This window comes from Rhea pennata, chromosome 19, assembly GCF_028389875.1.
Source record: "Rhea pennata isolate bPtePen1 chromosome 19, bPtePen1.pri, whole genome shotgun sequence".
Lineage (NCBI taxonomy): Eukaryota > Metazoa > Chordata > Aves > Rheiformes > Rheidae > Rhea > Rhea pennata.
In genome coordinates this window covers 2,696,163-2,713,130 of record NC_084681.1, presented here as the reverse complement: position 1 = coordinate 2,713,130, position 16,968 = coordinate 2,696,163, and the positions used below count along the sequence as shown (strand labels likewise).

At 38.8% G+C, this 16,968-nt stretch overlaps 1 protein-coding gene across 1 annotated transcript; it reads left to right on the top strand.

Annotated features, from left to right (window-relative positions):
* Positions 1-1,307: 1,307 nt before the first annotated feature.
* On the top strand, positions 1,308-16,647 carry KCNJ16 (potassium inwardly rectifying channel subfamily J member 16). The gene is made up of 2 exons (XM_062592095.1): positions 1,308-1,320; positions 15,356-16,647. Exons 1-2 carry the CDS (start codon positions 1,308-1,310, stop codon positions 16,645-16,647), a joined length of 1,305 nt encoding a protein of 434 aa, XP_062448079.1.
* Positions 16,648-16,968: the final 321 nt, after the last annotated feature.

The following is a 16,968-nucleotide window of genomic DNA, read 5'->3' as shown; positions in this document are numbered from 1 at the left end:
CAAGATTGCTGCCACTAAGTCAGCCAGACTCGCTACGGATAAGACAATTGATCCAGCTGCTGCCACAAGGAAGATCATAGTAACATGCTAATAAGTAGTTTAGCACTGCTTAGCAAATGGCAATTGATCAGTCAGAGTTAACTAACTGCAAACTCACTAAGTTCTATATTATATTAAGGCAATCTCTGTTTTATATGGGTTTCATTAGTGTAGCTGTAATGAGCCCAGAGAGATTGTGGAGTCTCCTTCTCTGGAGATCTTCAAGACCCTCCTGGATGCAATCCTGTCTAACATGCTCTAGATGACCCTGCTGAGCAGGGAGGTTGGACTAGATGATCTCCAGAGGTCCCTTCCAACCTTACTGATTCTATGACTCAGCAGTACAATAGAAGGAAGAAATATCAGAAATACAATTTAAGTTCTTACTAAGATTTCTATAGCCTTTCTTTCTGGAGGGAGAAAGAACAGGGTTAGATGCATCAGTCATTTCTTCAGGAAGCCCTGTTTCTAAAGAAATAAACTTTTGCAAAGTAATTGTTACCAGACAAAAGTGTTGAAATCTTTGAGAAACCCCTCTGCCATAAGAAATTCTGAGTAGTCCTTGGAAAGCAGCAGTTAGAGAACACTTCCAGCTCAGAGAAAATTTCTGCCTTCAAAAAGATACTTCTAATTCATCCAGCCCAATATTCTCTGGCATGAATAAGATTCCCTAGAATGGCCAATGCCTTGTTCTTTCTTTCATTAGTTACCTTTCTTACCATGAGCAATACCATTCTCGCTATGAGCCTGAAACCATTTTTAGTAACCAGAATATCCAATTACATTAACTAACTGTGCAATGAAAATACGAGATGATAAATACATAAAAATGATAAATCAATCCAGAAAAACAAACAAACAAACAAAAAAAACCAATTTATTTTCTGTTTGCTTTTCAAATTAGGATAGCAGTTTGATCTGATTTGTCATCTCTTCTTCTGACACTGTAGAATCAGACTAGTTGTGCTTCCTGTCTGCCAGGAAGAAATACTGTAACCCAAAAAGCCATTGTGCTGCTTTATATGAGGAACTATTCTTTTTTTAGTTTGCAGTCATGATAGTAACACTGGTTCCTCTTTCTAAACCAGTTAAAAGTCCTGCTTTAAGAGCGCAGACAGGGAAGAATATGATTCAGCTACTCAAATGTTATTTGTGGTGACACACTGGATTGGAGAATTGGAACAGTGGAGAGACTTTCAACCCTTAATTTCCTGTGGAAGGATTCAGTTGAGGAAGCACTGAACTTTGTATTTCTCTTTGCTGTCAACATGGTAGAGAATGGTAGGTCAATACTAGCCTGAGAAGATGTAAGAATTGACATTTTATAAAAATCAGCACTCTAGTAAACAAATGGAATAGAGGCAATTTCAGAAAACAATCATTTTCAGACAAGTTTTCTCGCACTCCAAATTAAAATCAAGATAGGGATTCACTAGAGAATGTGAAATGAAGACTCATCTAGATAAAAGAGTAAAGCTACCTAGAAATTTTCCATACATAAGAGCTAAAGGCACCTCCATTCCTGAAGCAACCTCCAACATAAAGGCTCCCTAGTTTTTTTCAACTGTTGTATCTCAAGATGTTTTTAGAAGGGCAGCTAATTTTGTGTATATCAACATAAGAGCATTGATTTTTGTATTGCAGTACAGCATCGTCTCATTGTCTCTTTTGCAAGCTTCCATCCCAGCAGTGATCAGACCTGAGCTTATTTTACTGACCAAATTTCAGACATGGCCAGATGGCCCATTTTGCTCTCCAAGAAATGCTGATTCTTAGTAGCTATGGGAGAATGTGCACATGATATAACTGGCATTCTCACTCAAAGATAGCTCAAATGGAGACAAATCTGAACAACTGAGATATTCACTTAATACATATAAAAGTAAATGCCATAAAACGCAGCCTACTTTCCACCAGAAGTCTCAGTGGGAAAATTCAAACATTTCTATTTCCACTCACAAGCCTTAACCAGCTGCTTGACTATTAATGAATATCCTTTTAGTTTTCCAAAAGTGAGTGAGAACTCTTTCCAGGAATGGTCTGTGGTGAGATTTTAGTGCACTCTTGTTTTGGCTAGACTAAGAATTTTAATCTTTTCATGGCATTTTGTCACCACACTATTCCCAAAAGAAATGAGGAAATTGGTGCTTCATACAGAAACAAATATCTCTCAATTTCTGTGAATTTCTGTTGCTCAGATCTCAAAAGATTTGATTCAGACCTTTTCTGTAGAAATAAATAGACTGTGCTTCATTTTATCTACATGAACCTGTTCAAATCAAGTTCAATGATTGGGGCAATAGAGTTTTGACATGAAGTGCAGTTGCCTCGGTAACAATCAAGAGTGAAATCGGAACCTTTTGAACAGCCAGTGGAATGTGGTTCTGCTTGGATGACAATAGGTCAAAGTATTTTAATGGCTAAAAACGTAATCCAGTACAATAGGATTAATTGCCACGGTGTCATCAGATAGACACTATTTCTGCGAATTCTTTAGCTTGTGACAGCTTTAACTGAAATCTGTTCAGTGAAAAACTTGTAAAATACCATTTATCATCTTGTTTTCCAAATCAACTGAAGAGTTTGTATGTCTCAGGGGGTTGGAAACAATACCTTCCAAGTGAGTGAAATTCAACCTCTCTGCACAAAGTTCTAATGAATGGGTTTATTCTGGACTCATAACTGGTTTTTAAGAACCAAAGGCTCATTTCTGCAGGGTGCTGAGTACTCTGGTCCAAGTCTGTTGGAGAACTTTAGTATTTGCTTCACTTTAAGCATACAAAATAATTTCCAGTGATTTCTAGGCTGGTTATTCATGTTCTTAAACCTGACAGTGTTTGCTGACAGTCAGGATCTTGCAGGATTAACTCCTAAACTAATACTGGAAGAAAAGATTCCCTATTCAGCATGGCAAGAGCATGGGGCAATTTTTCATCCCTTCTGCTGACATTTTTCCAACTTCCACCACAATAACGATCCTTTTATTCTGCAAGATCCCAGAGTGCCTTCTAAACTAATAAAATGCAGCCACTACTGCAGCCACTATGTAAAATGAGAGTAGGAGAATATTTTGCCTGCAGGTTTAAGGAAATGTCGGATTAGGGTGCCAAAGCCTTCCTCTCTATGCCCAATCCAGAAGCATAAAAGACTTGACTTGGCTTTCTTTGAGATGTCAGTATGGGACTTCAGCCCCACGCAGAGGTCTAGAGCCATCTGCTTGGATGACAAGATAGCAGAAATGGCCTTTAACATTCATTTCAGGCAGGTACCCCATTCTACCTTCTATCAATTTTCCTTTCAAACAGATGGAAGTCATTCTTACTCATTTTCCTTTAATGCAAAAAGCAGATCCTCCTCAATCATGTATCTGCACCATGCATATCCTTTCATTGATGATATGAGGCTTTTACAACAATAAAGCCGCAAGCTACTAAGTATTCCTCTCTGAAATTATTATGTGGTTATGAAGAACAATTGACCCAGACAATGACACAAACTGTTTGTTGTCCTCCTCGATGGGAAGTGAGCTTTGAGTTTTGCGAGGATGTTCATAAACAGCCAAGGGTGTGCAAGAAGAGGAATGACCTCAAAGCTAAGTTTTACACGGGAGAACAAAGAGATCTCAAGTCCTGATTTGAAAAACACCCGAAGGCCAAGTCAGTGGCATAATGTCATAATTATCAACATGCATCATAGTGTTGTTGGAATCCACTGGTCACTTCTGCCTTTAAACAACTTTATCTCCTAATTGCTATGCAGCTGTCAAGCTGCTTAAATGTTTGTGATAGCTGTTAGCTTGGAGATAACTTCATCTGTCTAGCATTCATATAGACTGAAGATTCATCCTTGCTGCTTTCCTCAGGATGTTTTGTGACATTATTGTTTTGAGATTGCTTTCCCCTTGTTACAGTCTTTCTGGCTCCTTTCCAGATTACTTTCTAGTCTACTTAATCTGTACTTTTTCTCCTGAGCGCAGTCAGTATTTCAGTTGCCTCCAGATTAAGAGACCTAAGTGGTGTGGTTTGTTCCTTCTTTGGGAAATACTACTTTGTTTTTCACAGACTCCATTCTGCAAAGATCTTTTTAGCATGAAAAGAATGCAGTACAGCGCTATGCAAAATGTTCCTAAGGCAGAATGCCACCAGTCCAAGCTCACGTTATTTGGAGCTTGTCAGACCTTGAAAGTCATTTGAGGTTTAATTAATCACCAAGTGATTTGTGGATCTTTTGAGTGATTCTGGCTTAGTGTCAGAAGCAAGCAATGCTCTTAATTTGTGAAGACAAGAGAAAAAACAATTAAGACCTAGGGAAATACAGGATAAAAAAAATCTCTCATTTACACTGGGTGTATCACTTCGGAGTTTAAATTTGTTGACTAATCATTCATCTAGCTCCCAACCAATTTGGAATGAGTTAGAGGGATATTCAAAGTAAATTTCAAACCAGAGTGTGAAATTCTCTTTAGGTTACGCAAATAGTTCAGTGGCATGCTAGAGTCTCTGCTGACAGTACCCCTATAAGGTTAATGTGTAACAAACTAGAGAGAGAGATTATTTTCATAGGCCCATAGCACCTATGAGGAAAAACAGAAAAGTTGTTTCCCAAAACAATCCTTGAGAAATGCTTTGGCAGTATAATCAACTCTACTGCAGTTTGATTTTTTTTTCTCATGAGTGTTGACATTTGTAATGTAACAGATTTTTATTTGATATATTTTGCTTGATAAGATCTGTTCACTTATTCATAGTGTTTGTCTTTGAGAAATAAAACAGGAAAAACATGGCTGTTTGAACAGGTTTGTGGCAAACATCTTGAAATGAGCTGAACCTCCCATAAGTATCTCATTCAGTCAACAGTATTGCTGAGTGAAACTTCCCAAGCAAAGATCAACCATGGAAGCATAGGCCTTGGGCTCTGAGGGAGGCACACTCAGCCTCTGTGCAAATCACTGGGAAAAAAGATCTTACTGAATAAAACTAAACTCACTTTTATTCTAAAGCAACTTTGATTTATTTATTTTTAAATAAGCACTGCCACCTTTGCAAACACTTTGATATTTTGCATAAATAACGGTGTATTAACTTTCCCTGAGACACCTGAGGGATTTGCTGGTTGAATAGATTCATTATGATGGAACTGAGAAACCAGTTTGTTGCATTCCTCTGGTGGTTCATTGTAAAACTTTCAGCAAGTATTTTACCTCTCTGGCTCTGGTCTCAGGAAGCTTGGAAACAGGCTTAAGTCTGCTCTTATTATGTGCTTATAGTTAAGCATATGTGTGAGTGCTTTTCTATAGACTAAAACACAATGCCTTAGTTCTTAGATTGTCCTCATGCCACATGCCTGACTTAGGATGAAACACAACTCTGATTCAGAATGAATGTTTCCATCTTTAGATGAGTTAATAACTTACCTAATGATGTTTTAAAGGTGAGGGAGAAAGACAAGATTTAAGAGGAGATTCTGCCTTTCTCCATATTTCTTAAAACACCAGTTGTCATGCCTGTGTTCATCCCTGAGGCTTTAGAGCCTCATTCAGGTGGTCAGCAATAAGCTATGGGATTGCTTCAAGAGACCAAAAAGGAAGTCATGCAACCCACACACTGAGGAAAAAATAAAATTCTTAAGTTTACAGTCTGAATACAGACACATGTGATTTTCCACTTCTACATTATTTTAATTATCTGCCTTGCAAAACACCAGCATACTGTAGATTAGACCGCTGGACTCAGGAAGAGAATGACAGTTGAAAACAAGGGTGGCCAACACCATGCTCAGCGTAAGATTTGAAAAAACACAGCTATTAAGGTTCAGAGTAAACTGCCTTTCCAGACCACATCCAGCCAATCCAAAACCAAGGCTCACGAGAATGTATACACAGACGTTCAGCCATCTGCTCTACAAGATGTCAGAAGTAATATCTGAAAGAAGCACCCCATGCCCAAAGTTTATATAGATTCTGGTGGGGTTAAGTACCCAATATGGAAAGTCAGCACTCTGCTGAAATCAGTAAAGCAAAGAAAATGAAGATTAAAAGAGAGCCGTTAAAACATATTGCTGTAATTCCAGCAAGCCAAGCCAGTTGTGAAGAGCAAAGACACATATTGCTTGTGGTGATACTAAGAAACCCAAGAGCTAAAGCTCACCCAAGGCAGGTGAAATCAAAGAGAACCCCTTTGCTAACTTTGATCTCTAAAACTATTTCACAAACTTTTAAAAAGTGGTGACAAATATAGGCTGAAAAATGTGCAAGTGCATTTCAGTTTGAATGAGATATCTAAATCTTCAGATGCCACATAAGACTGCGGGCCTTGGCTGAGCAGCTCAAATCTTAGGCCCTGAACTAAGCTACATGATATCCTCTACCAGATGCAGAAGAAAATCCTGCTGAGACATTTCCAAAGGGGACCACAGCCATATCCATATTCATACATGAAAGGAGAGTCATACAAGGCTGCTCAGAAAGGCAAATAATCATTTCTGACCCTAGTCATGACTGATAAACTGACTTCTTGAAACATAGTATTTGACTGCTGGTTTTACATTTGTCTGACTATATGTGTTAATGTCACTCACAGAATTTTGTCATGCTTTTCCTAAGAAGAAAAAAAAATGCACTGATACATTGTTTGAGTTGATCTTTAGCCTATACTTATCTCAACCTGTTTGATTTGGGAATCAGTCTGGAAATCCTGAGACAACAGAGTTTTTTGTAGTATTTGGTAAAAAATATAGGTCAGATAGATAGGGAATAATTTTACATACCTGTTTTGTTTTGATTTTTTTCCTTCTCCCTTCCATTTGTAAGGAAGTACTGTAAAATGATATTTTCACTGTTCTACCCTACTTTGGTTTTGAAAATTTAAAGGCTTTACTGATTTCGTTGGCATTTGAGATATTTTATTAGGTGGGATATGACAGCTTCAGGGAATTATAATACAATTCAGGCTCAAGTGAGTGGCCCAAAGTTGAGATCAGTAGAAACTTGCAAGTGTTGCTTTCTGCACCAGATAGCCCTTAGAAGTTAATAACTGCTGTCAATCTACATCTTAGTGAACTTTGTACTAGAGATGAAAACAAATCAAAACAAAACCAAAAATCCTGAGCTCCTCATGCTTCTTAGTCATGTCTCTCATCTGTTGAGCAGAGCTCAGTATGCTGTTAACTTGCGATTCTGTTTTATTCTATTCTATTCCTTATATGAAATACAATAGCAAGGCATCTGATCCAGAATCCATTGACACCAGCACAAGTCTTTCCATTGTCAAAGCTGCAGACTTTTGAATTGGCAGGATTAAAAGTCGTATGGGCAACATGAGGGGTTCTCTGATCTTTACATAACTGTGTGATTAAAGACACAGAACCTTTTATTTTCTCCGGTGTTTTTTATAGGCATACACACACACAGAGCTGTAGTAACATAGGGGAGCACTGGAGTACACAGAACTGCAGGAACTAGCTTTAGTGTCAGCAGAAGTACTCCCATGCATCTCCTCACCTTTCTTTTTCTAGAAATGTGTTTGAATAAAGAACCCAACTGGAAAGACAAGACTGTGTGTTCTTATGTCACAGTGCCCTTCACTGGATATTCAGTTTACAGTGTACTCCAGAAAACAGGAAAAAAGGAGTATGCTTTCTGCCTCAGGGAGCAAAGCTGTGCAATGTTAGCAAAGAGCCCCTGAGATTGGCAGAAGCCCTTTACAATGTCAGTTCTTGGCCGCCCCCAAAACATACATTATCAATAACCTGGTGTATTTTGAGAAAAGATATAACAACACTGAATTGCTGCAAATAACAGAGCTGAGGGTGTTGGCCCTTTTAACTGAAAGTGGTCAGCATTATCTAATCTGATTCTATCATTGTTCATGACCTGCCATTTACCTATTATTATATTACGTCATGTCTATTCAAAGCTGCAACAAACTGTTCTACTGTTCCCTGCCAACAAGGTCTGGTGGAAAAGTTCCTCGAAGAATTTTTCTTTGCCACTGTAGACTGATTGCAACCCATAAGGCTCACTGTGTGGAGAAATCCCACTGCAGAAATCTACAGAATTATTGAAATTAATCTTCACTGTACTCAGCTCAAATATCTCTGTGTTGGGGAACAAGGAGGGAGGAAATCGTAATTAGCACTAACGCTTCTACTCAGTTGCCTCACAGCTAACTTGCATGAAAGCCCAGGGGATTTCTCCTGCTGAGGTTAGGGAGAGGTTTGCTACTGATTTCCACAGGAAGATGACTGGATATAAAGTACATCTTTTCAGCTGATCCATGTCTGTGTACCTGCTAAATTTTCAGATCTGGAAGGTGTACCACTTACACTTCTTTAAATATTGAGGCTCCAGGGGCCAGCCAGAGGTAGAGGCTCTTTGATCCTCTCAGCTCAGTCCTAAAATGCGGATATGTCATATCCGATAGGAAGAGCACTGACAGGAGGGATTTCCAGGCACGAGGAGATGGCTCCTGTGGGTGCTGATGCTCCACTGCAGGAGAGGGCTGCACTGGCCACACAGCAGGGTCACCTTGCAGGCTTAGTCTCAGGAGCCCCTGTTGACTTTGTTTCCCTCCTGTGGTCATGGACTTGGCTTATCAAGACAGCTGTGGGTTAGCACAGCTCAGCCCCTGGCACTGCTGCAGGTGTGCTGAGGCTGCTCCCAAGCTGCATGCAGCCTGAGAGCCACCCCACAGCTGCATTAGGAGAGACTGGTGGGGGTGCACCACTGTCAAGTACCTGTTGGCCTGGCCGCCTTTGTACAGGAGCTGCTGAGAGCTCTATCTGCTAATACAGTTCTTCCTGAAAGGGTTAAGAGGAGGAGGAGAGTCCTGAGAGCGAACAGTTCTGAATTTGCACCCTTGCCAAATTGTCTGAGACAAAGAATGGCAGCGAGGCCCAAGATCAAGAGTTTCAAGTTGCCAGCACTTTCCATTTCTCATGGTATTTCAGTGTTTCCACTGCTTGTTCCTGGCTAAAACCAAGCAGTGCATACAGTGCAAATAAATTAAAGTAGACATTTTCAGGTTTTTGCAGATTTAGGGAGTTGCTCTGAGTTGTAAGCAGGGAGCTGGTTCACTTTAAATCTGTCCTGTAGCTCTGAACCTGGTAACCAACCTTCATCAGGAGCAACTGGTTCAGAGCCTGCTCTCTCAAACTTCAGGGGCCAAATTTCTTCTTTCCTTTTTTTTTTTTTTTTTTTTTTTTTTTTTTTTTAAGGCGATCTGGTTTCACTTAGATGAATTAAATGTCAATATATCTGTTACTGTGAGTTGTTCCAGTGTAGATTACAGCACTCCTGCATGACTCTAAAATCTGTGCAAACGTCTGCTGCTCTGTGCTATTGTGCTATTTATGTCTGTGTTTTAAAATGTTTAATAAACACTTTTATATTGATACTTTAAGTCTTCTCTTTGTGTTGAGGTTTTGAATATGGAATCCAGGAAATAACCTTTTTATCCAGCTCTGAGCCTAGCCTATTCAAAGATTGTTTTTACTTCTTTATTTGGAATCTTTTATTTGAAAGTGTATATATATATATACACACACACACACAGACACACATGTATATGCATGGAGTGGAAAAGTGTTACGTGTAACATCATGCTTGAGAACTGAAAGTGTTACAAATGTGAGTCCAAAACTCCTGTTGTACTGCAGCCCTACCAGCCTCCGCTGCACTCCGTCATCTAAGCTGAAGTGATCAGAACAATGAAACATTTATTTTAAAGGGAAAACTGAGACATTTAAAAGCTTCACTCAGTTGGCTTCAAAGACGTTACTATGGATCTAAGAAGGTTCTGTGATCAGAACTCCCAACTGAGCCGTGATTCCGCTCCTGTTAAAGTCAGCACAGAAACGCATACTGATGGGAAAGTGTTCCCAGTCAGGTTGTTTTTGTGTGAACCCCTCTCTTGCCCTCTGCTTCCCGGAGGTCTAGCTTTTGGATTATGACTCGTTCAATTTGGGAGATTTTTCATTCCCCCTCCCCTTACAGAGATGTCCCTTAGTCATTTGTGGAGACCTGAACTGGGATGCTTGACATCAAATGTAAAAGAAATACCTGTCACATAAAGTTGTATTAATGGAGAATAATAGGTGTTTTCAAGCCTGATCTGTTAGAGAACCAGAATATCAGATACTTTCTGAAACTGAAAACATCACTGAGCTTTTTTATTCTTCCAAAGGAGATGCATGAAAGGTTTAGCACCGAAATGATCTGTCTTGTGGGCTAAGAATTAGACTTGAAATCCATGCAGGCAGCAAATTTAGAAGCACAATCTTGTGTGTCCCAAAGCATACCTGTTGGAGACTGTTAGCCAACACCTCTGTAGGCTAGTCATGTGGTAGGGACACGGGCAGGAGATAGAAAAATGGTCAGTCATGAAGTGTTCAAAGCCTGCTCTGGGGATCACATTTCAGAGTGGTATGGAGAGAAGCAGGAAGGACTGGCCGTAAGTATTACGAGAAGTTAGTTCCCTTTCCAAAGAACAGTGAAAGGAAGGAAGGAAGGAAGGAAAGAAGGAAGGAAGTGCTTCAATGCTATCCTGTAATAGATTTATTTAGAATTTGTGTGGGTTTTGTTTTCTGTTTTTTTTTTTTTTTTTTTTTTTTTTTTTTTTTTTTTTTTTATAGGAACAAGTATTTGAGTCAATTCCAAGGCAACTCAAAAGGCTTCAACTCATCACATTTCTGGTCTCTGAGCTGAAAGCTTTTCAGGGTTACACAACAATGAATAAAACTGGAAACCTTTCAGACCATTTCCAAAATGAAGCAGGAAACTGAGGTGACTGCTAAACCAGTGCTAGAGCAAGCTCCACTTTAGTGTGTGTGGGGGGTGGAGTGAGGATAACAAATTTCATTTGGAGGTTTCAAGTTGTTTTCTTTCTGATTTAATCTCATTCTCAGAACAGAATTATTCTGGAACCAAGATATTCACATTGTTTTGTTTAATGTTTTACAAACAGGCTGTTGACTGAAATTGTCACTGAACAAAAATTCACCCCTACTTGTTTGCATAATGGGAAAATAGAGTCATAAAATGAGTGTAACAATAACTCAGTAGGTATGAGTTTAAGGTGCGGTATGTGAATTAAACTAATAGGATAATGAGCCCTAAGCTCAAAGTGCCATGATTACATTGAAAATTGAATTTACTAAAAGCCTTTAAAAGGCAAAACTAGATACTTAAAGCTTATAAGTTTCTGTTGTTCTGAGCAGGTTGATGAAAATCAGAGGTTAAGTTCTGCTGCAGTCCAAGAGGGACTAGATAAAAATACTGAATACACGAGAAAGGCTTGCTTCTGCTGTTTCCTTTGTTACAGCTCTTCACTGGATATAAATAGATATTGGTTTAGTTCCTAGTTCCACCACTGCACTGTTTTATTGCCTTTTAAATATGGCAATATTGCTTACCTCCCATACCTAGCTGGGGGGAGATTTTCAAAGATAGCAGTTTTGGGGGTCAGTATGCAGACCCCGTGAACAGAGCAACTCTGTATCTCCCTGAACGTGTTTCAGTAGCCAACACAATCCTAGCCTTGGGTCAGATAATTGATAATACATCACTGATTTTCAGAACTCTGAGACTGATATATATATATGTGTGTGTGTATATATATATATATATATATACACACAGATATATATATATAGTTTGGAAGGAATTCTGAACCATCTGTGGCATTTGCTGTAATGGAATCACTGAGATTTCTCTATTTCTATCTCATTTATTTCCTGCCTCGCTTCACTCCTCCATTTTTAACTCTGATAAGTTTTTCTTTTTTTGTGAAATATAGTTATAAGAATGATCAGCAAAAGTACTGTAAATTTCAGCACATTTCCTGCCCTAAAGAACAGAACAAAATCCAAGAGGAGGTTCATGGTGTGTACATGCATGCCAGAAACAACAAAAATAACAACAAACTCCATAGAAAGTAAAAGCAAAAAAAAGGGGGGCTGTGTGTTAGTGTTAGAGGAAGGTGAAAACACTTCCTGGCAACATCTGACAATCATTTGCAGCAACTGATCCATGAGCTTTAGTGAGCAGAGAATGTTTTTAAATCCTCCCCCACTCCTTTTGTTAATCTTTACCAGGTAGTAGAACCTTTAATGTAATTCATACTGGTTTCTTGGAGTTGTGTAAAAGATTTTGTCCATTTTGAAAAGCAAGATTTTTGAGATGGCTCTAAGATTTGGGTTCCTAAGTCTGATTGTAAGTCTGTTTAAGATTTGGTAGTAACTATATTCTTCAGACTGTTCTGCAGTCTCAGTATACTGAATGATGAACATCTGGCTTCATATCCTCACTGCCTCTCATCTGAAATAGGAAAATCACGTGCTCTTCTTATTATCCCCATGAATGAAGTGTGGATCATAATACTGACTTACATAATTCAGAAATATTGAAGGATGTTATTTTATACTTTAAAAATGTTCTGAGCAACATTAGATGATGTAAAAGAGTTCTTAATTATGACGCATAATTATTATTGTGCTCGGGAGACTTTAAGAGGTAGCCTGGAAAAGTTCAGATTTGGCTCATTTTAAAGCACACCCAAAATACTGGGCAACATTTTTAGATGGCTTTGATTGACTTAGGAGGCTATTTCCTAAGACTTTCAAGCACATTTGGGATCTTAGGTCATTTGGGACACGTCTCTATTGTGCAGTGCCAAATGGCTCTGAGCAAGCCAATTTTCAACAGAGAGATTAACTCAGATCCTAAGAGCAATATATAAGTGTGTTAGTGTTGCCCTGCACAGATTCTGTTCTACTCCACCCAGCTCCAGACTATTATATTTGGTGCTGGTTTAGGAATCTCAACAGCATGTTCCCTTTCTTATTACAGACATGCAATTAACTGTTTTGCAAAGTCAAATCCACCATCTTATGGCATGGCTTCATTCATACTAGCCAAAAACCCAGCACAGATACTCATGAGCATAGATATATTACTATTACCTGTACTATGGGGGAGACTGTATGTAGAGTTCCTAGTACAAGATATTTTACAGTTGCATCAAATTTCTGTCTCTGGCACATCAGAGACTACTGAAAATCAAAGTGAACTTTTCCACTTAGTTGCATATGTGACACAGTGTGTGATTGTTGCCAGCAAGAACAAAATTTAAAGATCATGCCAACGGAACACCATTTTTTGAAATATGGTGATTTGCTGATGGCAGCAGTAGAGAGGGGAATCAACTCAGTAGGCTTTGATTCAGGAACTGTTTTGTCCGTTTTAAAATCCCATGATGTTTGTGAGTATTTTCAAAGAACTGTAGTTCAGTCAATAAGAAAAACATTATAACCCTAAGTGTGTTTTTTATTTAAGGTTATATTGGCTCCTGACTACAATTTGCTTCATTTTCACACTTCACATTATGAGATTCTTAAAAACATAACTCAGTAGTTCCCAGTTTTTGTTTGTTGTTATATATGACTTATAAAATGTTGGGTCAAGAGTCTTCAATGGACTAGGCTACAGTGTTTGTTTAAAGCTATGAGTAAAGCAAGTCATATGAATGTTTCCAAAGACTGTATTCCAAGAAGTATTTTTGGAAACATTAATGTTGTGTTTTTTTAATGAAGGCCACATTCTGAGGCTACGACACCATATGTCACATTCATTTCTGTACTTAAGAAAAAAAGAGAAAAGAAAAAAGAAATGGAAACTATGTTTGGCTTTTAAGTGTTTTTGGAATAGTGTTCATGCATGCTTGTCATTGTTCCTTGGATGGGAGAAGAGTTCTTGGTCTGTTAATCTAGTCCATCCAATATATATTACACTCTGTGGGCCTGACTCTCTTCTGCCTTAAAGTGTGTGCAGTCATTTATACTCGAGCAAAGTGAATGAAGAGCTGAGGAAAAAGGCTACCACTGGGAGAGTGTTTTGCAAATTCATTTTCCGTTAATATGTTGGCTTCATTGTAAACCTACATCTGAACTTCTGTCAGCTGAAACCAGCTTAAAAATGTGGAAAGTACTTTCCATTGTCCATTGAAAACTTGAAATTTTTGGAGGAAAAGTGATTCTCTTCCCTCAAAAGTATCAGTTAAAAGCATGATATTTGTCAGAAAATTTGAACTGTTTTTCCTCTCGTTCTGTACAGTGCTACTCTTTGGATTTGTCAGTGTTTTGTGTGGTTGCTGTTGGGATGTGGCACAATGGGCTGGAGACCTTCCAGGAAAAGGCATTTGCCTTTTTCAGTGCTCTATCCTACCAGAAATTCATAAGCATCCTGTAATTGATTTCTTCAACTAAATCTTTCCCTTTTAATTTTGGTTCCAGTTGATGGAGGTCTCAGTTTCTAACATAAGTTCTTGTTACTCGTCACTAAATGTATAGCCTAGCACTTTGTACTGCTGCTCGCATGGTTGCCATCTGCAAAGACATCCATTTTTATTTCTTACAGAGGAATCTCCGAATTTACATCACTTCCTAAATTTGTGTCATCCACAAATTAACATACTGAACGTTTGTGTCAAAGTCATTAACAAAAAATTTGAATACTTCATGGCAGCCAGAATTTTTTTTGTTTTAGGAAATGTGAGAGTTTCCAGGACCTCAAAGAGGTTTCTTTCTCATCTGAAATGTAACTACATTTCTACAGACTGAACAAATTTGTCTAGCACTAGCCCAGTCAAGTTCAATTCCATGACCAGTTTTTTCTGGGCAATCCTGAAGTAAAAATGATGATGAACGATTATGTGATTGCTACATTTTCTGGTTAAGATACATTAGTACAGAAATTGTCTGCCCATGCCACTGAAGTCTTACAGCTAAATGAGGGTGTTTTGCTAAGCATTTCTTCTCATGTAAGAAAACAAAAAAAACATGTTACAGACAGGAATAATTAATTAACTCAAATATTTGGTTCACTTTAAAAGGGTACATCCATTTCTATGAGCATTCCTGAGAGCCAATCCTGATCTGCATGCTATTTCTCCAAAACATTAGATGAGGTGCATACAGTGGGGTCAGCACAGAGGTTTCTGATCTTTGTTTTCATGTAGATAATCAAATTTTAGGACAAATATGGAAATTTCTTGCTAGTTGTATTTCTGGTTGCCTTATATTTCCAGGTTTTCTGAATTTTTGAGTTTTGTTGTGTAATTAATGTCGGTGTCTGTATTCTTCAAAAAATTGCTCCTGATGACCACACAGTGAATGTATCTAGTTTTGATGTTACAAAGTCCCAGCACAGGCAATTAAAACAAAAATAAACTTCTTCTTTTATTTCATAGATTTCCAATGGACAGAGAAAACAAATAGCCACTGGGACCACACATGTGTTCCGTAAACTGATGCCACGAGGCAGATATAAGAACGATGACTGAACGGAGTGGTTGCTATAGGCCTGTAAACATACAGGGAAGTAAGCTCAGTTACCAAGGCTCATGTCAAGAAGGTCCCGAAAAGGGGATGAAAAGATTGCAGAAGCGATTTCTCCACAAGGATGGCAGCTGCAATGTGTACTTCAAACACATCTTTGGAGAATGGGAGAGCTATGTAGTAGACATATTTACCACATTGGTGGACATAAAGTGGCGCCATATGTTTGTGATATTCTCATTGTCTTATGTTCTTTCTTGGTTGCTCTTTGGACTAGTCTTCTGGCTGATAGCAATCCAACATGGCGATTTATTCAATGATGAAGAAATAACCCCCTGTGTTGCAAATGTTCATAGCTTCACAGGAGCGTTCTTATTCTCTCTTGAAACGCAAACAACCATCGGTTATGGTTACCGCTGCGTTACGGAAGAGTGCTCTGTTGCAATCCTCATGGTTATCCTACAGTCAGTATTAAGCTGCATTATTGACACATTCATAATTGGAGCAGCCTTGGCTAAAATGGCTACAGCTCGAAAAAGAGCTCAAACCATTCGTTTCAGCTACTATGCTGTAGTAGGTTTAAGGGATGACAAATTTTGCCTCATGTGGCGCATTGGTGATTTCCGGCCAAATCACATGGTTGAGGGCTCTGTACGTGCTCAGCTTCTGCGCTACCGAGAAGACAAGGAGGGGAGAATGACAATGGAATACAAGGACTTGAAGTTGCTAAATGACCAAATCATACTTGTTACTCCTGTGACAGTTGTACATGAAATTGATAGTGAAAGCCCTTTGTATGGTCTAGACCGGAAAGCTCTGGCCAAGGACAACTTCGAAATCTTGGTTACGTTTGTCTACACAGGTGATTCAACAGGAACTTCACATCAGTCAAGAAGCTCATATGTCCCCAGGGAGATTCTTTGGGGCCATAGGTTTAACGATGTCTTGCATGTAAAGAAAAAATACTATAAAGTGGATTGCTTACAGTTTGAAGAAACCACAGAAGTTTATGCTCCTTACTGCAGTGCCAAACAACTGGATCGGAAGGAGCAAGAATGGAACAGAATCGAGAATACACTGGAAGGAGAAACAGAAACGTCAGCGCTGGAGATCAAGTCATTTAGCACAAACCAAAAGTCATTTAGTGCAGTTGCGCTGATTACCAGCTGTGAAGATCCAGAAGACCCAGTGACAACGGTGAATCAGCCTTCTGGAGAAGTCTCTTATCAGAAAGCAGCTGTGACCTTAAGCAGACTGTCACTGGAATCCCAAATCTAGCTTTTCACTGCAATTAGAGTCACTTCCAAACTTCACACAGCATAGTTTTTAGAATATAAACAATGAACATATGCACAAGCATTTATATTATAAACCTCACTAGCAGCATGCCTACATTGCAGTACAGAGCTCATCTGCTAGAATGAACTTCATACTGTTCAGCATGGTATCAGTAACGGATTAGCATTGGCACAGTGAAACAGCTTACACTGGCTTGACTAGACAGCTACTGTACTTGAGCAAACTTATTCTCAACTCTTTACTACCCCGGAGGGACCAATGTTGGACATGCCAAGACAGAGATAATGATCTAGTCAAGGA